The sequence below is a fragment of the Muscardinus avellanarius genome (assembly GCF_963383645.1).
Source record: "Muscardinus avellanarius genome assembly, chromosome: X".
NCBI lineage: Eukaryota > Metazoa > Chordata > Mammalia > Rodentia > Gliridae > Muscardinus > Muscardinus avellanarius.
In genome coordinates, this window is record NC_137792.1 from 15,657,241 (window position 1) to 15,682,193 (window position 24,953).

Here is a 24,953-nt window from a genome sequence, read left to right on the forward strand (position 1 = left end):
GCAGACATTTAGAGGCTTCCGAGACCGCGGCGCCCGGGTGCCACAGGGAAACATGCCCCTTCGACATTTTCCGGTACTCGCCAGGACGACCGTGTGTCTTCACCGGACGGATCCGGAAGGAAACGTGGCCACAGCGGCAAAGGAGCCCGAGGCAACTTGGTTCCCGTGCGGATGCTGGGGCTGTAAGGCGCCGGGCGGCCGCAGGTTGCGGCTCTCAGGGAGGAGGACGCCGGCGCTCGCCTTCTCTCCGCTGCTGCCATGATTCCGGTGTCGTTGGTGGTGGTCGTGGTGGGCGGCTGGACTGCCGTTTACCTGGCCGACTTGGTGCTGAAGGTGAGAACCTCGGGCCTTGGACCAAAGCCGGAGGTGCCCAGGGCCGGAGGCAACAGCGGTTTTCGCCCCAGGCCTTTTCTCTCGCCGCCGCCCGAGCCTGGGGGGCTGGAAGCGGCCCGCCGTGCCCACGTGCAGTCTGCCCGGCGAGTCGGCGGGGTAGAGTAAAGTGCGGCTGGCCGCGGGAGGGGTGTGGCGGCCCGCGCGGCTGCGCCTGCCGCATTGCGGGCGCTGGGTGCCCGCAGCCTTGGCTCCGGCCGGGAAGGCGCCGGAGGTGGAGTCGGGAGGGCCAGGCCTCGCCGGCCCCCACGACAGCAGTGTACCAGGGAGGAAAAGGAAACGGCCACGCGGGAAAGGCATGATTAGCCCCCATCGTTTTGAGGTTACCATCCTCTAGACACTACGGTATTGGCATGGATCGAAATCAAGTTGTGATTTAAATCACCGGTCACAAACTCAAACGCGCTTGCTATTGTCTGGGGTTCTGGTGAAAATGCAGATTCTGATTCAGCAGGTGTGGAAGAGTTCTAGGATTCCTCCTTCCTCTTTGGGGGGGAGGGGTGATGGGGGTTGAGCCCAGGGACATTCTACCTCCGAGAGATACCCCCACCCAGTGCTATTTTAAGTTTTATTTCGAAACGGGTTCCCGCTAAATTGCTGAGAGTCTGACTAACCAGTTCCCGGGTGCTATTCCTGTTGCAGGGCCGCAGACCATTCTTGAAAGTAGCATATTCAAATAGGCAAGGATTTAGATAACCCAGTCTCCTACTTCAAATTGCTATTTGCACCCTGCGTGTACCTTCTTCACACTAGCCACACACACACACACGCACGCGCGCGCACACACACACACCCCTGGGTGAACAGTCATACTTCAGTCACCCCTGGGTGAAGTCATACTTCAGTTATTTGGGAATGGTAGCAAAAAATGAGAAATGTCTGACCACTTGGTAGGGGGTAACTGGAGTTAGATCATAGACTCAAGGCAAACTTAAATTATGAATGGTAAAATCGTGTTATGAATACTGTTCTAAATAGTATGCTATAGTGTTTTGTATTTTTGGCATAACTGAAGTGGTACTTGAGCCTCTTTGCTGTATTGAAACTTGCAGTATGCGGAGAGGTATACAATGTAGTCTTTAGGAGGGCTGGACTCTGGCACTTCCTTACCATATTACTACAAATTACTACAGTGCCTGGAAGTCTTTTGTGTGTGTGTGTGTGTGTGTGTGTGTGTGTGTGTGTGTGGTACTGGGGGTGGAACCCAGGGGCTTTTCTACCTCCGGGATATACTCCCAGACCTATTTTAAATATTTATTTGGAAACAGAGTTGCTGAGAGCCTCACTCAGTAGCTGAGGCTGGCTTCCAAACTGTGTGATCCTCCTGTCTCAGCCTCCCAACCGCTGGGATTACAAGCGTGCGCCACCACTGGCTGGATTTCTCATTTCTAAATAAGGATAATAATAGGAAGGATTTCATGGGATTATGGAGGGGAATATAAAAATTATCAATTTAAAGGCTTGCTACTTAACCTGAAGTTTGAAGACCAGGAGCACTTGGATTATATGATATAGAAGCTTGTTAGAAAGACGTTTCCGCTAATCTACAGGATCAGAACCTGCATTTATTTTTTATTTTTATTTTTTTTACTGCTGAGGGTGGAACCCAGGGGTATTCTACGTCCAAGCTACACGCCCCTAGTTCTATTTTTTATTTTGAAACAAGGCTTCACCAAGTTGTGGAGGGCCTCACTACTAAGTAGTTTAGGGTATCTGAGAACCTGTGGTCCTCCTGTCTCAGCCTCCCAAGAACTGGGATTAAAAGTGTGCACTGCCACATCTGGCTTAGAACCTGCATTTTAGCAAATCTTCAGGTGATTTCACTGCACGTTTTTGTTTGAGAAGCACTGATGTAAAGGAAATAGCACTGGTCAGCTGGGTATAGTGACTCACATCTGTAATCCCAGTACTTGGAAGGCAGAAACAGGAGGATCACAGGTTCAAGGCCAGTCTCACCAATATAGCAGGACCCTCAGCAATTGATCAAGAACCTGTTTCATTTTGTTGTTGGTGGTGTTGCTGGGGGTTGGTTGAACTTCCCAGGGGCATTCTACCTCTGAGCTACACCCCTTGCCCTAGTTTATTTTTTATTTTAAAGCAGGGCCTCAGTAAGTTGCTGAGGGCTTCACTCAGTTGCTGAGGCTGCTGCAAACCTGCAATCCTCCTGACTCAGCCTCCCAAGTACTAGGATTACAAACATGCACCACCACGCTCAGCTGCAAGACCATTTCAAAAGAAAAAGAAAAAGAAGCCGGGCGTGAGTGAGCTTGTAATCCCAGGAGGATCACGGTTCACAGACAGCCTCAGCTACTTACTGAGGCCCTCTGCAACTCAGTGAGACCCGGTTTCAAAATAAAGAATTAAAAAAAATAGGGCAGGGGGTGTAGCTCGGAGGTCAAATGCCCCTGGGTTCCATCCCCAGACCCGCAAAAAAAAAAAAAAAAAAGAAAGAAAGAAAAAGAAAACTAGGGCTGGGCATATGGTTTGGATAGAGTACCCCTAGGTCCAGTTCTCAATCAAAAAAAAAAAAAAAAAAAACTGGTCAAACCTGTATAGTCTCTGGTCAAGTGTCTGAGGTGATCAGGGTGTCACTTTAATTTCAGTGACAGCCCCTAGCTTCCTAAGAGCACTAATTCCTGAGCAAAAGACCTAGCACTCAACTGGTATCTACCTGGGGAATGGAGAGACTTGACTTTTAGGCCCCTGCACCTTCAGCTTCTCTGCTTCTTGGCGGGTCTACTCTTCTACCCTCAGTTTTTCTAGACTTCTACAAGAGACATCTGCAGGAGGGGTGTGTCATTCCTTTTTAAATCATGGAAAACAAACAGGTTAAAAAAGTCCCCTGGCCGAGCGTGGTGGTGCACACTTGTAATCCCAGCGCTTGGGAGGTTGAGACAGGAGGATTGCTTAAGTTAGAAACCAGCCTTGGCTACTTAGTGAGGCTCTCAGCAACTTAGTGAGACCCTGTTTCCAAATAAAGTATAAAATAGGTCTGAGAGTATAGCCCAGAGGTAGAAAAGCCCCTGGGTTCCACCCTCAGTACCGCGCACACACACACACACACACACACACACACACACACACACAAAATAAATAAAAAAGTCCCCTGAAGCCTGGTGTGGTGGTACACACCTGTAATCCCAATGCATAGGAGGCTGAGACAGGAGGATCATAGGTTCAAGACCAGCCTCAGCAACGTAACAAGGCCCTCTGCAACTTAGTAAGGCCTGTTTAAAAAAAAAAAAGTAAAATAGGGCAGGGCTGGGGGTATAGCTGAGAGGTACAATACCCCTGAGTTCCATTCCCGGAACCGCAAAAGAAAAAAAAAAAAAAAGTAACACAAGACCTCTTTCCTTTGTGTGGCAGTAAGATAACCTGTATTGGTGTTGTCCATTGTGGACAAGAGGATCATAGATTCAAGGCCCGCTTCAGCAACTTAGCAAGACTCTGTTTCAAAATTTAAAAAAATAAATAAAATTATATATATAGCTTGCATTCACAGCTCATATTTTTTTGTGTGTGTGGTGCTGGGGATGGAACCCAGGGGCATTTCACCTCTGAGGTACACCCCCAACCCTCTTTATTTTGAAACAGTCTCACTGAGTTGCAAAGTGCCTCGCTAAGTAGCTGAGGCTGTCCGCGAACCACAATCCTCCTGTGTCAGCCTCCTGAATGCTGGGATTACAAGCATGCGCCACCACACCCGGCTCATAGCTCATATTTTTTTTTATTATACAATACTCTTCTAAACAGAGATCAGCACACTTCTTTTGTAAGGAGGTAGATGGTAAGTATTTTAGGCTTTGGGGCCATATATATAGCCCCTCTGTCACATATTTTTGTTTTTTGTTTGTTTGTTTGTTTTGTGGTACTGGCAATGGAACCCAGTGGCATTCTACCTCCTAGCTACACCCCTGCCCTATTTTTTTATTCTTTATTTTGAAACAGGGTGTCACTGAGTTGCAGAGTTCATTAAGTACCCGAGGCTGTCCATGAACCACTGTCCTTCCATCTCAGCCTCCCGAATGCTGGGATTACAAGCAAGCGTGCACCACCACGCCCAGCAAGTCTTTTGTTGTTTTTATCATCCCTTAAAACTGTCAAAACTAAGCCAGGCGAGGTGACGTGGTGGCAAACTTGTAATCTCAGCATTCCGGAGGCTGAGACCAGAGAATCTCCATTCGAGGACAGCCTCAGCTACTTAGTGAGGCCCTCTGCAACTTAGTGAGACCCTGTTTCAAAATAAAGAATAAAAAATAGGGGAGGGAGTTTAGTTCAGAGGTCGAATGCCCCTAGGTTCCATCCCCAGACCCCCATACAAAAAAAAAATGTAAAAACTATTCTTAGCTCACAGACTGTTCAAAACAGGTTATAAGCCAGATTTGGTGTGTAGGCCATACCCTAACTTCAGCAGCCCATCTATTCTAAGATCTTTTATTCTCTGAAGAATAAGCATACAGCATGAAGATTATAGACATTTGAGTAATCATCATTGTGGTTTCTTAGAGAAAATACTTTCTACTTTTTATATATTACAAATTGTTCTTCAGAATTAAGTAATATGAAGCTGGGTATGGTGGTCTCTGCCTGTATCCCATATTTAGGAGACTGAGACAGGAGGATCACAGCTTCAAGGACAGCCTCCTCTAGGTAGGGAGACTGAGCTAAGTTGGGAGGCTCAGATAGGAGGATTGTGAGACCCTGTTTCAAAGCAAAAATTAAAAAGGGCTGGGGATGTAGCTTGGGGTTAGAATGCCCCTGGGTTCAGTCTCCAGTACAACACACACACACACACCCCCGCAAGTAACGTGAAACTTTTCTTTCTTTCTTAGTCATCTGTCTACTTTAAAAATTCTTATGAAGACTGGCTGGAAAACAATGGATTGAGCATCTCTCCTTTTCACATAAGATGGCAAACTGCAGTTTTCAATCGTGCCTTTTATAGTTGGGGACGGCGGAAAGCAAGGATGCTTTACCAGTGGTACTCTTCATTTTCTCTTTTTGGTTTAAATTAGTCATTGTATTAATGAAAAACAGATTGTTATATTAGTCATTTCTGTCACTTTTGATTTATTGGGTTTTTAAATATTGACAACAGAAAAACTTTTTTAGTTTTTTTTTTATAAATTTAGGGACTGTGTCATTGTGCTTTTACATACATTAAAAATCATGCTGTTTCATGATTTGGGGTTTATGATTATTTCTGGGCCACCCAAGATCTTGACAGATTTTGTTGTTGAAATAATTTGGCTTGAAGGGTACTGTGGTCTAAATTTTATTTTGGTAAAAATATAACTGAAAATAGATTAGAAATAATGAACAGTAAACCATCAAGGAGTTAGCAGAAAATGCAATAGTAAATTAAAGCATGCCAAGTAGAAAGAATGAAATAATAAAGAGGAAAAATTAGTGAAATAAGTTATACAGTAATGAAAATTGGCAGAGCCATAAGTTGATTCTTTGAAAAGATTAATAAAGTCTATAAGCTTCTAACATGACTAATCGAGAAAAACAGAAAACACAATAACTAAAAATCAGAATTGGAACCTGGTGAAGTTCTATGTGCCTGTAATCTCAGTACTTGAGATAGGAGGATTGCAGGTTCGAGGACAGCCTCAGCAAGTAGTGAGACTCTCATTAAACTAGTGAGACCCTATTTCCAAATAAGAAATAAAACAGGGCTGGGGGTGTAGGTCAGAGGTAGAATGCCCCAGGTTCAATCTTCAGCACCCCCCCCAAAAAAAAAAATTGGAACTGAAAAGGGAATGTTATGTGTCCTATAGAATATTATGAACAATTCTACAAATTTGACAATTTAGATGAAATGAACAAGTTCTTAAAAAGTATCAAAAATCTAGATAATGTAACAGATTATTCCAAACCATAGCAGAGTAACTTGTAATTATTAAAACAGTTAAAAAACGCAGGGTGTAGTGGTGCACACTTGTAATCCCCTTGCTTGGGAGGTGGAGACAGGAGGATCGCGCTGGTTCGAAGCCAGGCTTGCTGGGTTAAGAGACCCTGTTTCCAAATAAAAATATAAAAATAGGGCTGGGAGTGTAGCCCAGAGGTAGAAGGGTTTCCAGGAACCCCAGTACCATAAAAAAAGTTAAAAAACTATTAAGAATGGGTAAGAGGAGGAACTCTAGATGAAGAAGGGACCCTGTAGAGGAGCAATGCAGGTGACTTATCTGAGGGGATAAGAGGGAGGAGAAGGGAAACTCTTTAAAGCACATGATGTACTTAAACACATCAAAGTCAATCAGGAAGTCAAGCATGGGTAGGTGGGAAGGGGAGGAAGGGGTTAGAGACTGGAAAGGGGCTGATTGGGTGATGTGTGCATGTATATCTCCACAAGCTTTTTATCCCACTGAGATGTATGACTACAGTGCACCAATAAAAATTTATTTAAAAAAATACAAAAAAACCATTAGGTCTTACCATGGAAATATTTATCAGAAAGCATAGCTAAAATACAATGCAGGAAATAGAATAGATAGATGAAAAAGGATTGATGTCTGTAATGTCAGTAGCTTTCCTAACTGTTAGAAAAAGCTCAAAACAATGTTGTAGCTGGGCATGGTGACACATGTCTGTAATCCTAGTACTTGGGAGCCTGAGACAGTAGAATCACAGGCTCGAGGCCAGCTTGAGTAACTTTGCAAAGTCCTCAACAATATAGTGAGAACCTCTTCCAAAATAAAAAAAAGAAACAGGGCTGGAAGTGTAGCTCAGAGTAGAACACCCCTGGATTCAAACGCCAGTACCACAAACACACTAAATAAATAAATAAATAAATAATAAATCAATAAAAACAATGTTATGTGTGTGAGTGAATATATGAATGGAAACCCTTTTTTTTATTGGGAATGATACTTAGCCTCTGCGAGTACCAGAAAATTGTAAATTATTTCAGCTGCTTAAAGAAAACTAGTGCCCATGCTTTAGTCAAGTATTTGAAGTTGGGATACAAAAAAGGAGGCGGCGTTATTAAAATTTTTAGTCGTCCTTTTAAAGCTATGAAGTGTGACTGGCCAGTGAATTTGGTAGGCCGGGGATTGTGAAGCATTGTGCATTTACAAGATTTTTTTTTCTTCTTAACAGGTTCAATTTTGGAATGGTGTTTGGCGTAGTTGCTATGTTCAGCTCTTTTTTTCTCCTCGGAAAAACACTCTTGCAGACTTTGGCACAGATGATGGCTGACTCTCCCTCCACCTCCTCCTCTTCTTCCTCTTCCTCTTTCTCTTCTTCTTCCTCTTCTTCATCTTCCTCCTCCTCCTCTCTTCACAATGAGCAAGTGCTACAAGTTGTGGTAAGTGCCGCCTTTTTGCTTTAAATGAATATTGAAATATAGAAATGATATTTTTCGCACTAGTATATGTACTGCCCATAATACAAACATAAAAACAAGTCTCACAATTTTTCAAACACAGTGCTCAAACAAAAAACACAAATTAATAAGTAATTAGCAGGAGTTGTTGCAATATTTGGTGGTGATGGTAATATCCCTAGCAGAGAATAAATGGGTCAGTGTCAATACTGTCAGCAAGTATTATAAATATTTGACTTAGTTCATGTTGTCTTCTCAAGGTGTTAAATGATTATTGCATTCAAGGAATAACAATGCTGATTTAAGATCTTTACAGTGGAGAAGTAAATTGCATTTTAACCTATTTGTATTCAGTTCTCCTTTTTGGGGTTTTCAGTGTCTAATACTGCCCTTTTAGTTAAAGGTATAAGACTGGGGCTGGTGGTATACTTCAGTGGTAGAGCACTTGCCTGACATCTGCAAGGCCCAGGATTCAATCTCCAGCACCACACAAAAAAATAAGATATTCTAAATGACCACTGTGAATTCTAGATGTAAGGAATAATGTCTGTGTTATGCTTCTTTGAATATAATCTATTATAATTATATTAATAATTATAATAATTCTCATGTTAAAGCACATGTGTACAATTATACCTTACCATTTCCTGTTTTTAGAGTTTGGAAGGAGGTTTGACATTGATTCATTTTTATTGCACATTTTCATATTTAAGTTTTCATTTCCTGAAAAAATATCTATGTATAATTGAAATATATATATATATATATATATATATTTTTTTTTTTTTTTTTTTTTTTTTTGCGGTACTGGTGATGGAAACCAGGGGCATTCTACCTCCAAGGTACACCCTCAGCCCTATTTTTCATTCTTTAGTTTGAAACAGGGTCTCACTAAATTGCAGAGGGCCTCACTAAGTAGCTGAGGCTAGCCTTGAACCTGTGATCCTCCTGTCTCAGTTTCCCAAATCCTGGGATTACAAGCGTGAGCTGCCACGCCTGTTATGTGTGTGTGTGTGTGTGTATATAATATATGGATTGAACCCAGGGGCCAGTTCAGAGCTAAACCCTTAGCCCTTTTTCTTTTAATTTTGAAACCAGATCTTTGTAAGTTGCTGAGGGTCTCATAGTTGTTGAGGTTGGCCATGAACCTGCTTTCTTCTGTCTCAGCCTCCCAACTACTGGCACCACGGGTATGCACTGCTGTACCCAACTGGATTTTTTATTTTTGAAACAGGGTCTCGCTAAGTGGTTGACAGCCTCACTAAGTTGCTGAGGCTGATCTTGAATCTGTGATACTCCAGTCTAGCCTTCCATTACTGAGATTACAGTGTGTACAAATGTGTGTGCGCGCGCGTGTGTGTGTGTGTGTGTGTGTGTGTGTGTGTGTCTGTGTGTTTTGGTAGTACTGAGGACAAAACCCAAGGACAGTCTACCCCTGAGCTGTACCCCCAGCTCTATTTTATTTTGTATTTTGAAACAGGGTTTCACTAAGTTGCAGGTGGTCTCAGTAAGTTGCTGAGACTGTCCTCCAGAATGTGATCCTTCTGTCTCAGCCTCCCAAGCACTAGGAATACAAGCATGTGGCACCATGCCTGGCTAAATGTCTTATTTTTAATCATGTTCTTATTAATGTAATAAATTGGGGTTGGTAAGATTTCCTGTTTTGTTTTATTTAGTTTTACTTAGTTTTTTGTTTGTTTTTGCAGTACTGGGGATTGAATCCGAGTATATTCTGCCACTGAGATGCATACACACCCCATTTTGTTATTTCTATTTTGAGACAAGGTCTCACTAAGTTGCCTATGCTGACTTTGAAATGGCAGTCCTCCTGCCTCAGCCTACTGCGTAGCTGGTATTAGAAGTGATTAGCTGGGATTATAGGCATATACCACTAGATATGCCTTTTTACAATGTTTTAAATACTCATTTATTTTGTGGTACTGGAGATTTAAGCCACGGGCAGTCTGCCTCAGAGCTACACCCCCAGCACTTTTTTATTTTTTAATTTTGGAACAGAGTCTTCCTAAGTTACCATATGCTAACCTCAAATCTGTGGTCCTCCTTTCTCAGCCTCCCAAGTACTAAGATTATAGCATTGCACCACCACACCCAGCATTTTTTTTTGCAGTACTAGGGATTGAACCCAGGGACATTCTACCTCAGAGCTATATCCCTAGCCCTGTTATTTTTTCTTTATTTTGACACAAGGTTGTACTAGGTTGCAGAGGGCCTAAGTAGCTGAGGCTGGCTGCGAACTAGCAATCCTCCTGTCTCAGCCTCCCAAGTACTGGGATTATAAGCATGGCAGGAGGAGGTTCAAACAAGAGAATCTCAGTTTCGCAGCCAGCCTCAGCTACTTAGTGCGATCCTTTGTAACTCGGTGAGATCCTATTTCAAAATAAAGAATAAAAAATAGGGCTGGGGTGTAGCTTGGAGGTAGAATGCCTGAGTTCCATCCCCAGTACCGAAAACCAAAAAACTTTAAATTCTCTCTTTGTGTCTTCTGCTAGGCCAGTAGTGATAGGATGCTTTTTTCTTTCTTTCTTTCTTTTTTTTTTTTTTTTTTCGGGTCTGGGGATGGAACCCAGGGGCTTTCTACCTCTGAGCTGCACCCCCTGCCCTATTTTTTTATTCTTTATTTTGAAACAGGGTCTCACTAAGTTGCAAAGGGTCTCACTAAGTAGTTGTGGCTGTCCGCGAACTGCGATCGTCCTGTCTTAGCTTCCCGAATGCAGGGATTAGAAGCGTGCGCCACAACGGCCTCCTGTGATAGGATGATTTAAAGTCATTTGTAGGAAGCAACAACGAATGATCATAACTCTTACTTAGAGTTTAAAATATTCACTAGGTGAGGCTGCAGAAGAAAAGGTTTATTTCTTCAGCAAATATGTACTGAGTATGTTCCTGGTTCCTACTTCTGTGGGGAGCGAAATGCAGTGCTGGCACTCATGGAGCTTCCCGTGTAGGAGGCCTCTGTGCCAGTGCTCCTATGGGGCATCCTAGAAGGTGCTGTGGAGATGGAAAAGAGTAAAGCGAGAGTGAGCAGAACAGTGAGAGTCCACATAGCCTGGGAAGGGAAGTTGGAAGCTAGCATCCCAGCAATAGAGGGCACAGTATAACATGGAAAGTTATCAGGAATATCAGTAGTAATACTACAACCTAGGTAGCACACAGTGCTTGTTGTATGTGGTCTCTGCCTATTTTATTTTTGCAGCAATCCAGAGGTAAGTACTTTTGTTCCTCCTGACTCACAGATGAGAAAATTAAGGCACAGAGACACTAAGTCATTTGCTTTTGGTTACAGCTAGTATTCTCTCTCCCTCTAATTTTTTTTTTTTTTTTGGTGGGGGAGGGAGGTAGTCCTGGGGATTGAACGCAGGGCCTCATACATACTAGGCAATTATTCTACAACTGTTCTATATTCCCAGCCTGTTTTACTTTTTGTTTTGAGACAGGGTTTCACTCAGTTTCCCAGGCTGGCCTTGAATTTAGCCTTGCCTCAGCCTCCCAAGTAGCTGGGATGACAGGTGTGTGCCACCACACCCAGCCCACAGCTAGTAAACAGTGGATCCATCATCACTGACCTTAGAGCCCACACACATTATGCTATACTCCTCTTAGGAAAAACAAATAGTTCTTCAAGGAAGTCTTAAGTAATGTTGGCCTTCGTCTGTGAAGTTTGTGGTAGAAGGGTGGGTAGGTGTGCCAGCTAGAGAGCAGGACAGTAGAGAAAATAAGATGGGACAGAAAGGTAGGGTCTAAGTTATAAAGGGCTATTCTAAGATGTTTCAGTTTTACTTATAGATAGTAGTTCTTAGCAAAATGGACCAAAGTCAGCTAGACTGGTTTGTCCTTGGGAAGACCATCTAAGAGAGTAGTTGCAGTAGTTCATTTTAGAAGTGATGAGGGTCTAAACTAAATTAGTGGCAAGGAGAATGAAGGGAATGGATTCAAGTGGTCATTTGGGGTACAGTTCTGAGACCTAGGGATTAACTGAAAGTGAGGCCGGAAGGAGAAGGCGGAGTTCCGGATGATTCTCAGGTTACCTGACTGCTTATGATTCTCAGGTTTATCAGGAAAGAGGATAGGAGGGAAGGAAGCTGGTTTGCAGGAAGCATGATCATTGACGTCTCTGCCTGCCAGAATTAGAATGGCAAAATATTGTGCAGAGAAGAAATTGTTTCTTCTCTTTGCTTTTCAGTTTAATCATAGTGCTCACAAAAATATTGACTCTATTAGGCGAGCTGTGCTTCGAAACCATTAAGAAGTGGCAGCCCTCTGATCTGCATATTTATATGTAATTTTAAGAATGGTATGTCTCCTGACTTTGATGTAAATCCTTGTAGCTTAAAGTCATGTTTTCTGTGTACTCTAAAAATCTCTACAGCTTTGTTCAGTATTATTTTCCCAAACCCTGGCACTCTTGGGTTATTGAGAATATTCTGTATTCAGTATTCTGGTACATCTAATACCCTGTATGATCATGGCAGACAGATGGGCCATCTTGTACTGTTGCCAACAAATAAGACCTACCATCTGTTAGTGTAGTGACACACTCAAATTACCTTATCTCATGCATTACATCCAGTAAATAAAGAGAAGGACAAATATCCTATTGGAGGAAACTTACTGGTTTATTTGAAATAAAGGTAAGGTAACTAGGATATTTTGTCAGGTAGAAGTATGAGAATTAATCTTAAACACACAAATTTAAAGAGGGATCAGAGAAAACAAAGCTACTGAGCCAGATATACACCTGACAACATGGCAGTAGAGAAGGTGCATAGAAAAAGGGACATTGAAGGCTGAGACAGGAGGATCTGGACAGCCTCAACTACTTAGGCCCTTTGCACCTCAGTGAGACCAGGAATAAAAAATAGGGCTGGGGTACATGTAGCACGGAGATAGAATGCCACTGGGTTCCACTCACAGTACTGCAAATAAATAATGACATTGACATTTTTAAAAAAGTTGCTCAGTAGGATTCGAGTAAAGAGAATATCATGTAATGAGGTATTACACATACATTAAGAATGATAATGCAGCTAGGCATGATGGCGGCACGGTTTGCAGACAGCCTCAGCTACTTAGACCCTTTGCAACTCAGTGAGACCTTATTTCAAAATAAGGAATAAAAATAGAGCTGGGTGTGTAGCTCGGAGGTAGATGCCCCAGTACTGCCAAAAAAAAAAAAAAAATGATTATAGCTAGGTGAGGGGGAACACACTTGTAACCCCAGTAGTTCAGAGGCTGAGAGGATCGCAAGTTCAAGGACAGGTTCTGCAATTTAGTGTGACCTTGTGTCAAAAAGGACTGAGTGTGTGACCCAGTGGTAGAAAGCCCCTGGGTTCAATCTCTAGTACAAAAAAATGATTATGTAAATACATTTTATAGCCAGAGAAAGGAGACTTGTAGTCAGTAGAATTTAGAAATAATCCAGGCAGCCTTCTGTGACTTTCCTCTTTGGTTAGTAAAGTAGACTTAATAAGTAAAATTCCAAGCTGGGCGTGATGATGCATGCACTCAGGAGGTTGAAATAAGAAGATCACAGATTCAAGGCCAGGCAGCCTCAGCAATTTAGCAATTTAATGAAACCCTCAAAAACTTAGCAAGTTTTTTTTTTATCAGGTTTAATAGTGAGCAAAGAAATGTGGGTCAATTTGCAGACTTGAATAAAATGAGCTTGCCCTAGGTTATGGATCTGCTTTTGGAGAGCAGCTGAATATGTATCCAAATCTTTTAAATTTTGTGTAATAATAGCATTTTTTACCCTTTCTGTAAGGCATAATGTTAAGCCTTAGACAAAGATTAGCTGATTTAATCCTCAAAATTACCCTTTTATACAAACATGGTTATTTCCATTTTAATGAGGTGAGAAAATTGAAGTGGTGGAGAATAATATGCCAACTACGTCGAGGTCATTTAGCTAGCAATTGATGGAGTCAGAACCTTGAACCCAGGTTATTAATAGCACTCCAAAGCCTGAGCCCTTAACAGCTATGCTCATGTGAGAATTTATCCCCCCAAAATATTTGGATATATGTGTCCAAATAACTTTTATTTGTGGTACTTATTGGGAATTGCCTTCCTGCCCTCCTCCCTCCCTCCCTCTGTTCCATCCTTTTTTTTTTTTTTTTTTTGCAGTACTGGGGATGGAACCCAGGGGCATTGTACCTCCGAGCTACAACCCCAGCCCTATTTCTTATTCTTTATTTTGAAACAGGGTCTTACCAAGTTGCAGAACCGCGGATCCTCAGGTCTTAACCTCCCGAAGGCTGGGATTACAAAGGTGCACCACCATGCCCTGCTTCCCTTCCTTCTTTTTGTGGTTCTGGGGATTGAGCCTAGAGATAGTCTACTTCCGAGCTATACCCTAGCCCTATTTTACTTTTTATTTAAAACCCCAGCCTTATTTTACTTTTTATGAGGAAATAGGGTCTCACTAAATTGTTTGAGCCTTGCTCAGTTGCTGAGGCTGGCTTTGAACCCGTTATCCTCCTGTTTGAGCTTCCCAAGCATTGGGATTATAGGTGTGCACCACCACTACCACTCCCAGCTTTCTATTCACCCCAGTCCTGTTTTTTATTTTGAAACAAGGTCCTGCTAGGTTGCTGAGAGTCTCACTACTTGCTGAGGCTGTCCTTGAACCTGCAAACTTCCTGTCTCAGCCTCCCAAATACTGGGATTACAAGCATGCACCACCACACCTGGCTCTGTTCTCTTTATATTGGTATTGTACTTATTCTCGAGATACTGTCTAAAATAAACTGGAGTTTTTGCTTTGTATTATAGTGGAAATAAAGAACCAAATCATGAATGGTCATATTCCCTTTAGTTTATAGAACATGTAGTTTGGAAGTTTAAGCTTTAATACGGAACAAACCTTGTGTCTTTTGGTGTCCAAGCAGAGTTCCCCTCTGATAATTACTGTTTCATTGTGTTCATGAACAGGTTCCTGGTATAAATTTACCTGTCAATCAACTGACCTATTTCTTCGCTGCAGTACTCATTAGTGGTGTTGTACATGAAATTGGACATGGCATAGCAGCTATTAGGTAATGATATTTATAGTTTTCATTTCTACCACATATAAAGAAACTTTTCACTTGGGAGGGTTTTTTAAATACAATCTGTATTTGGTAACGATTTTTCTTCTCTAGATATTACCGGGTATGTATGTATCAAACACTCCTTCGAGGTAGCTTCTCATTTATACAGAAGATTCATATGAATATGCTCGGTGATCCATGTGCATGTCTTTAGTCTGGGACGGTTTGTACTTTGCCTTTCGCCGGCATGGTTAGAGCCTCATGGTGCTTCAAGGTTTTTCATCCAATCTTGAAAGCTAAGCTTTCTATTCATTACTGAGTTGGAATGATCACCATTATTGTACTCAAACCTCCCTATCCCTCTTAGTACTTTCTTTAGCTTCTAAAAAATTTCCTGCTTCTGTTTATGTTCTGGCTTGAGCAAGAAAAGTAAAAGCACTGGGTTTAACAAATATCATAGCCTAGCCGCGCGTGGTGGCATATGCCTGTACTCCCAGTATTTGGGAAGCTGAAATAGAAGGAGTGCAGGTTTGAGGACAACCTCAGGAATTTTGTAAAGCTCTCAGCAACTTAGTGAGACCCTGTTTTCAAATAAAATATAAAGCCAGGCGTGGTGGCGCACGCTTGTAATCTCAGCATTCAGGAAACAGACAGGAGGATTGCGGTTTGTGGACAGCTCAGCTACTTAGGCCCTTTACAACTCAGTGAGACCCTGTTTCAAAATAAAGACTAAATAGGGCTGGGGGTATAGCTCAAAGGTAGAATGCCTCTGGGTTCAATCCCCTGTAACACACACACACACACACACACACACACACACACACACACACACACCCCAAATTTCATAGCCTATCTAGAAATCCAAGTGAACTAAGGAGCTGAGACCAGGACTTGCTTTGAGAATCATGTCCTGTGGATGGTCTTAACTATTCAGATATATCATTTAATTATACCTGAGCACATATAAGCATATTGAATTTAAAGCATTATATTGGAGCTAGTCGTGGTGGTGCATGCTTATAATCCCAGCATTTGGAAGGCTGAGACTGGAGGATCGTGGTTCACAGACAGCCTCAGCTATTTCGCGAGGCCCTCTGCAACTTAGTGAGACCCTGTTTCAAAATAAAGAATAAAAAATAGAGTAGAGGGTGTAGCTCGGAGGTCGAATGCCTCTGGGTTGCATCCCCAGACCTGCAATCAATCAATCAATCAATCAATAAAACATTAAATCAGAAAGAGGGTGTATTACAACATGCTTCTCACCCCACTGATAATTTCTGCCATAATCAGAAGCATACTAACTAGAATGTGTAGTATCCTTTCAGTATGTGGACTAGAGAAAAGGCAAACCACTCTTTTATTTTTATTTATTTACATTTTTTTGGTGGTACTCGGGGTGGAACCCAGGGGCTTTCTACCTCCAGGCTATACTTCCAGAACTATTTTATATCTTATTTGGAAACAAGGTCTCACTAAGTTGCTGAGAGCCTCACTAGGTGAGGCTGGCTTCAAACCTGTGCAATCCTCCTGTCTCGGCCTCCCAAGCGCGGGGATTACAAGCGTGCGCCACCACGCCCGGCTCCAGCCACTGCTTTAGAGGAGAGGATTTGATCACTTACTCTTTTTCTGTTGCTTATGAACAAGAGTCTGCCGACAGGCAGCAAACCTTCATCTTGACAGCAGGTATACAGTTGAACAGGTATACATGGTAGTGGTTTAAAGGAGAGATTAAGCCGGGCGTGGTGGCGTACGTTTGTAATCCCAGCATTCAGGAGGCAGACACTAGAGGATCGTGGTTCGCAGACAGCCTCAGCTATTTAGTGAGGCCCTTCCAACTCAGTGAGAACCTGTTTCAAAAATAGAATAAAAATAGGGCTGAAGATGTTGCTCAGAGGTATAGTGCCCCTGGGTTCCGTCCCCAGAACACACACAAAATTTTTTTAAATTAATAAATAAAGGAGAGATTACCTTCTTTTTATCTCTTTTACATTTGCTTTTACATTTCTAGCCTTGCAACATTTAGGGTTTTACCTATAGAGGTACTGTTATTAACAGTTTATTAACTTCTAATTTACAATATATTTGTGAAATAACTTGGGTAATTTTTATAAGTTCTCAGTCACTAACAAAAAGTAAATTTCTCTTTTTTGGGGGTACTGGGGATTGAACCCATGGGCATTCTACCTTCAAGCTATACCCCCAGCCCTGTTCTTTAATTTTTATTTTGAAAGAGGGTGTCTTTATGTTGATGACCATCTCACTACTTGCTGAGGCTGTCCTTGAGCCTGTAATCCTCCTGCTTCAGCCTACCAAGTACTGGGATTACAAATATGCACTACCACGCCCAGCTGAAAAATAAATTTTATTTTATTTTATTTATTTTATTTTATTTTTGTGGGTCTGGGGATAGAACCCAGGGGCATTCAATCTCCGAGCTACATCCCCTGCCCTATTTTTTTATTTTATTTTGAAACCGGGTCTCACTGAATTGCAGAGGCCTTGCTAAGTAGCTGAGGCTGTCTGCGAACCGCAATCCTCTGGTCTCAGCCTCCCGAATGCTGGGATTAAAAGCATGTTGCCACCACACCCGGCTAAAATTTTATTTTATGTAATTAATTAACTAATGTATTTATTTATCTGTTTTGCAGTACTGGGGATTGAACTTAGGGGCATTGTATCTCCCAGCTACACCCCCAGCTCTATTTTTTTTTTTATTTTGAAACAGGATCTAAGTTGCCGAGGGCCTCACTTAAGTAGCTGAGGCTGGCTGCAAACCTCCAATTCTCCTGTTTCAGCCTCCCAAGTACCAGGATTACACGCATGCACCACCATGCCTGACTTAAAAAGTGAATTTTATAGTCTTATATATATAATATTAAGTGACAGCATAAAATATTAAGACGATGATTTTTTAGACTATTTGGTCATATTAAGGCCTATTTGGCCTTATTTTACTAAGGTCTTATTTTCTTAGTCTATTTGGTCTTATGAGACTATTAAATATATTATCCATTTTTAGAAACTTAGGTGATAAAAATGGTTCTCTTAAGGACAATCTGAGTATTTTATATTTTTTAATGTACTTAACATTAGCCGAACAGGAATACCTTAGATAAGTCCTCATCATTATTTATAATAGCTAATACAATTAGAAATATTTAGATGGCTTATTTGAATTATATATTCTCCTGTGCCCTTCATTAAAAATAGTTCATAGTAAACCAGGCATGGTGGCGCACGCTTGTAATCCCCGCATTTGGGAGGCAGAGACAGGAGGATCGCGCAGGTTCAAAGCCAGCCGCGCTGGCTTAAGAGACCCTGTTTCCAAAAAAAAAAAGGTATAAAATAGGTCTGGGAGAGTACCCCAGAGATAGAAGGGCTTCCAGGAACCCCAGTACCACCAAAAATAAATAAATAAATAAATAAATAAATAAATAAATAAATAAATAAATGAATGAATGAAATAAAAATAGTTCATAGTAAACCGTAAGAATGAAGTCGGGCGTGGTGGCGCACACTTGTAATCCCAGCATTCGGGAGGCTGAGACCGGAGGATCGCGGTTAGTGGACAGCCTCAGCTACTTAGTGAGGCCCTCTGCAATTCAGTGAGACCCGGTTTCAAAATAAAAAATAAAAAATAGGGCTGGGGTGTAGCTCGGAGGTAAAATGCCCCTGGGTTCCATTCCCAGACCCGCAAAAAAAACCACCATAAGAATGTTTATCATTTAGTTTGTCACAGAATTAACAATTTCTTTATATATATGACTAATTTCAATTATTACTCTGAATATTGCCTTTTAAAATTTTGAAATTGTAAGTTTATTTCATACCATTTTACAAAATGTAATTTCACATATAACCAAATCTGTACTATCCTGTTACAAAATTCTAATAGTATACAATATTTCCACAATATTTTAGCTGTGCAGAGAGACTTTTTAGCCAGAATTTGAATTAAAATGAGTTTTTAAGATTGTACGCATTATTAGTCTGACAAATGCAGTACTGTTAATAAAGTGTTTCTTTTTATGTGATTTCTTAGGGAACAAGTTCGATTTAATGGCTTTGGGATTTTTCTCTTCATTATTTATCCTGGAGCATTTGTTGATCTGTTCACCACTCATTTGCAACTTATATCACCAGTCCAGCAACTAAGGATATTTTGTGCAGGTAACAGGCTTATTTTTTTTAATGATCGTTTGTGGTTTTGGTTTTCTGTGGTTAGTGGTTGTTCTGGAAAATACTCACATCAAGAATTATATCCTTGCTGGGTGTGGTAGTGCACGCTTGTAATCCCCGCGCTTGGGAGGCAGAGACAGGAGGATCGCGCAAGTTCAAAGCCAGGCGCGCTGGCTTAAGAGACCCTGTTTCCAAAAATAAAAAAAAAAGAAAAGAATTATATTCTATCTTTTGGTTAATGAATTCAATTTATAAGAGACCCTCAAGCCAGGTATGGTGGTGCATGCCTATAATCCCAGTACTTGGGAAGCTGAGACAGGAGGATCGCGGTTGATGGACAGCCTCAGATAGACAGTGAGACCATTTGCAACCCAGTGAGACCCTGTTTCAAAATAAAAAAGAATAAAAAACAATAGGGCTGGGGGTGTAGCTCGGAGGTAGAATGTCCCTGAGTTCCATCCCCAATACCGCAAAATAAAATTTAGCCAGACATGGGAGTACACACTTTTGTAATCCCAGCATTTGGGAGACTGAGACAGGAAATTCATGGTTTGTGGACAGTCTCAGCTACTACTTATTGAGGCCCTCTGCAACTCAGACTCTGTTTCAAAATAAAGAATAAAAAATACGGCTGGGGGTATAGCTCGGGAGTAGAATGCCTCTGTGTTTCATCTCCAGTACCGCAAAAAAAAAAAAAAAAAAAAAAAATTGAGCTGGGCGTGGTAGTACACACTTGTAATCCCAGTTCTTGGGAGACTGAAACTGGAGGGTTGCAGATTTGAAGCCAGCCTCAGCAAGTAGTGAGGCTCTCATCAACCGAATTAGACCGTGTTTCAAAATAAAAATAAAGAAATAGGGCTAGGCATGTAGCTTAGAGGTAGAATGCCCATGAGTTCAATCCCCAGTACCAAACAAAAAAAAAAAAAATCAAGAAAGACAAGGAAGCTTCATTTTTACTGAAGTAAAGAAGTGGACAAGGGCTTGAGATGTAACTTGGTAGCAGAGCACTTATGTAACATGTACTAGGCCCTGTGTTCTAGCCATAGTACCACACATAAGAAAGAAGAAAAAAATGGCCAAAATTGTAAATCATAAACCATGAAAAATATCAAATCATCTGAAATATAGAGAACTTTGCCCAAATCAAGAGAGAGCATGAAGAATCAACCAAGAAGCCAGGCGTGTTGGGTCACGCTTGTAATCCCAGCATTCGGGAGGCTGAGACTGGAGGATCGTGGTTCACAGACAGCCTCAGCTACTTAGTGAAGCCCTCTGCAATTCAGTGAGACCCGGTTTCAAAATAAAGAATAAAAAAATAGGGCAGAGGGTGTAGCTTGGAGGTTGAATGCCCCTGGGTTCCATCCCCAGACCCGCAAAAAAAAAAAAAAAAAACAAGAGATAAATCAAAAGAATTCAGAAATGAAGACAAGATGGTATATGCAAGGATGGTGGTAAACTCTAGCATTGTCCAAGTTCAATCAGAAAAACAGAGATATATAGCTATGTCGGAAGAAATTCTTGTGGGAAGCACAGATCCATCAGAGTTAAATTGCCATAAGACAAATCCATCACAACCCTGCGTCTCTTTCAGTAGAATAACAGGCTAAACAGATATGGAATTATAATTCTTAAAGAGACTGTGGCTATAAGACAATTAGCTAAGACTGGCTATAAGATAGCAAAAAAAAATTATAGCTGGGAAGATAAAAACAGGAAGTCTTAAGTACTAATTTCCTCAGTTTCATAATAGCAGAGAGATAGTCTGCCTAAGGTTGATAAGTCAGAAATAGAGGCTTTAGTAGATTACTTAAATGTAAACACTACAATATCTAAAGGCACATATCAACCTTGCAAGTTTTCATAGAGAAAGCACAAAATAGGCCAACTAAAATGATCTTGTATCAAAAGTAAAATAAGGCAACAATGTAAGATTCCAAAACACATTTATTTGAATAATAAGTATAAGCAGGATAAAAGAAAATGCTTATGGTGGTGTGTGCTTATAACCCCAGTACTTGGGAGGCTGGGAGGGGGATCACAGGTCTGTGGCCAGCCTCAGCTCTTTAGTGAGACCTCCACAACTTAGTGACACCTTGTTTCAATATAAGGAATAAAAAACAGGGATGGGGGTGTAGCTCAGAGGTAGAATGCCTCTGGGTCCAATCCCCCTACCACATAAACAGAAAAAGAAAATGCTGAGCTATGACTGTTGTTCAATGGGAGAATGCTTGCCTAGCATGTGTGAGGCTCTGAGTTCCTTCCCATCACTACTCCCTCCAAAGAAAGAAGAAAAAATGCCTCCATTTTGAATTAAAAACATATCCCAAATTTGTGATGTATGAAAAAAATCCATCTAAAATTTTACCAAAAAGATTTAAAGAGCCGGGCGTGGTGGCGCACGTTTGTAATCCCAGCACTCGGGAGGCTGAGACCGAGGCTCTCTGCAATTTAGTAGGACCCTGTTTCAAAAACAAAGAATAAAAAATAGGGCAGAGGGTGTAGCTCGGAGGTCAGATGCCCCTGGATTCCATCCTTAAACCCCCCAAAAAAAAAAAAAAAAAGATTTCAAGTAGCCAGGCATGGTGGTCCACGCCTGGAATCCCAGTACTCTGAGAGGAGAATCGCAGGCTTTAGGACAAACCTCAGCAACATAGTGGGACCCTTCTTCAACATATAAAGATCAAAAGGGCTGGGGAGGTAGCTCAGCAGGAGGACGCCCCTGGGCTCCACATTCAACACACAGACACACACACAAAGATGATTGAAGTAAGAAAAGTTACCTACAGAAAAGCTACTTCAAATCTACAGATTGTTCGTAACTGCACCTTGCATCAGTCTGAAGCCACAATTGCAGCATATCTGCAAATGATGATTTTTTTTTTTTTTGCGGTACTGGGGATTAAACCTAGGGGTATCCTACTTCTGAGCTAGGTACACCCCCAGCCCTATTTTGTATTCTTTATTTTGGAAAAGGGTCTAAGTCACGGAGGGCCTCACTAAGTAGCTGAGGCTGTCTGCAAACTGCCATCCTCCTTTTTCAGCCTCCCGAATGCTGGGATTAAAAGCGTGCGCCACCACGCCCAGCTAAAAATAATGGTTAAGTCATTTTACTGGAATACTTTGCAAATTTTGCTAAAAAGAATTCACTGCCTTAGGCAATTATTATGCGATTAGAAAAGGAAATAAATCAGTTAAGTATTCAACTTAAGTATGAAAATAACTATAAAATAGGAAATGAAGGATTAACAAAGATATTGGTAAAAAAATAGAAGTAAAGTAAAATCGGCAAATCCAAAAGTTCTTTGGAGGAAAAACAAAATAAAGAAAGCTGGGCATGTTGGTTTTAATTGTAATTTAACATAAGCTTTCCAGATCACATGGGGAAGAAAATTCAGATGTTTAAAAAGCCAATATAACACTGATCTATTTTAATAAAACACCAAAAATGTACAGACATGGTATGTCTTCATACAAGGATAGTACAATATTAGGAAATTCATTAAAATCGGTAAATATTCACCATTAGGAGAAAAAAATTCCTCATCTCAGAAAACATTGAGACGGTATTTACCAAATCCATTAATGGGTTTTAAAAAATCCTTAGTAAAAGTAGGAATAGATAGGTATTTTATAATGGTATAACATTTTGTGTGTGTGTGTGTGTGTGTGTGTGTGTGTGTGTGTGTGTGTGTGTTACTGGAGATTGAACCCTAGGGCATTATACCTCCAAGCTATACCTCCAGAGAGAGAGAGAGGGGAGAGAGAGAGAGAGGGAGAGAGAGAGAGAGAGAGAGAGAGAGAGAGAGAGAGAGTGTGTGTGTGTGTGTGTGTGTGTGTGTGTGTGTGTGTTTTACTGGAGAATGAGCCACGGGACATTCTGCTTCTGAGCTATACCCCCAGTTACCTCTGAGCTACACCTCCAGTGTGTGTATGTGTGTATGTATTACTGGAGAGTGAGCCCCAGAGCATTATACCTTTGAGCTATACCCCCCCAGCCCTAATTCTTCTTTTTATTTTGAAATAAAACAAGGAAGGGTCTCTCTGGGTGGATGAGAGTCTTCACTACTTGCAGAGGCTGTCCTTAAACCTGGGGACTTCCTATCTCAGCCTCCCAAGTATTAGGATTACAGGTTGCGCCACTATGTCTGGCTTATAATGGTATAACATCTATCTATCCATTTATTTATTTATTTATTTATTTATTTATTTATTTATTTATTATTTTTGCAGAACTGGGGATGGAACCCAAGGGGATTCTGCCCCCAAGCTACACCCCTGGCCCAATTTTTTGTTCTTTACTTTGAAATAGGGTCTCACTGAGTTGCAAAGGGTCTAAGTAGTATCTAAGGCTGTCCGCGAACCAAACTGCGATCCTCCTTGTGTCAGCCTCCCAAATGCTGGAATTCAAGTGTGTGCCACCATGCCCGGCTATGGTATAACATTTGAAAGCATTCTTATTAAAGGACAAATAAGAGCCGGGCGTGGTGGCCCCCGCTTGTAATGCCAGTACTTGGGAGCCTGAGACAGAAGGATCACACAGGTTCGAAGCCAGTCTCAGCTACTGAGTGAGGCTCTCAGCAACTTAGGGAGACCCTGTTTCCAAATAAAATATAAAATAGGTCTGGGAGTGTACCCCGGAGGTAGCCCCTGGGTTTCACTCCCCAGTACCACAAAAAAAAGGACAAATAATCCCACTATCAGCTATTACTAAATTTTTTGTGTGTGATACTGGGGATTAGACCGAGGGGCATTCTACTTCCGAGGTACACCCCCAGCCTCTTTTAATTTTTTTTATTTGGAAACAAAGTCTCGTTAGGTTGCCGAGGGTCTCGGTAAGTTACCGAGGCTTGTCTCACCTGTTACCCTCCTGTTTCAGCCTCCCAAATACTGGGGTTACAGGCATTCGTCACAAAGCCCCGTTATTACTGATATCAGTAAAATGTTGGTCTGTAAAAATGGTGACCGTTCAATTAAATAAGAGGAAATAAAGAAGTATAAATGCTAGAAAGGCGTAGGCTTTTTCTAGATCAGAAGTCTGGTTGCCGGCAGTACTGCAAAAACAAAAACAAACAAACAAACAAACAAAAAACCGGGCGTGGTGGCGCACACTTGTAATCCCAGCGGTTGGGAGGCTGAGACAGGAGGATCGCACAGATTGGACGCCAGCCTCAGCAACTTAGTGAGACCCTGTTTCCAAATAAAGTATAAAATAGGTCTGGGAGTGTAACCCGGAGGTAGAAAGCCCCTGGGTTCACACACAAAAAGTCGGGTTGGGGGAGCAAAATCAACTGCAGGAAAAAAAAATGAGTGAAAAATCTGGTCGTGAAACTAAGAATCAATCAGAAACGGCGGGGCGGGGCGGGCGCGGGCCAGCCTATGCGAGCTCGCTCACGTGGGGCCGCGCGGGCGGGCGCGGGCGGGAGCACGTGAGCCGGGGCGAGGGGCGGAAGCGCGGCGACGCGCGCGGCTCGGCATCGCGTCCGCGTCGGCTGAGGCTAGTGGGCCCCCTGCGCAGTCGGCGGCGGCGCTCCGCGCCCCAGCCCCTCGGCAGCTTCTTTCAGAGTGAGTTCTCTCGGTCTCTCGGGCCGCGCGCCTTTTCTAGCTCTCGCCGCGTTTCGTGGACTTTCGTGGCGATCGCGGGCGGGCGTTCCAGTCTCGATTGCCGTTTTCTGTCGCCGTCGCGCTTTTCTGTCGCCATCGTGCTTTCCCGTCACGTTCGCACCTGCCTGCCCTCCGCACGCTTCCGATCGCCTACCACCCGCGGCGTAGCCGAGAGCGCCACCGAAGGCCCCGCCATGTCGGAGAACGCGATCTCCGCGAACACGGAAAACGCGGAGCTGTCGGCGATCGACGTGGAACTGCGGCAGCTCGGCGACGAGGCGTTTCCCGTGGAGGACTTGGGAGCGCAGACCATCGTGTATGAGGGCGGCAGCGGGAGCGCTGGCGACGACGACTACCCGTCTCTGGTGGCGCTGCAGCAGCTCATCACCGCCAGCATGAGCCAG

The 24,953-nt window shown here is 42.3% G+C and overlaps 1 protein-coding gene across 1 annotated transcript in view; it reads left to right on the forward strand.

Annotated features, from left to right (window-relative positions):
- Window positions 1–258: 258 nt before the first annotated feature.
- The window catches only part of MBTPS2 (membrane bound transcription factor peptidase, site 2), a gene marked incomplete at both ends in the record, with an annotated part of 53,518 nt that continues 28,823 nt past the window's right edge, over window positions 259–24,953 (forward strand). Inside the window, 5 exons of the mRNA XM_080718510.1 lie at window positions 259–333; window positions 5,223–5,371; window positions 7,495–7,702; window positions 14,672–14,775; window positions 18,812–18,939. Of these exons, the coding sequence (XP_080574636.1) occupies window positions 259–333; window positions 5,223–5,371; window positions 7,495–7,702; window positions 14,672–14,775; window positions 18,812–18,939 (664 nt within the window). The remainder of the gene's footprint in view (window positions 334–5,222; window positions 5,372–7,494; window positions 7,703–14,671; window positions 14,776–18,811; window positions 18,940–24,953) is intronic.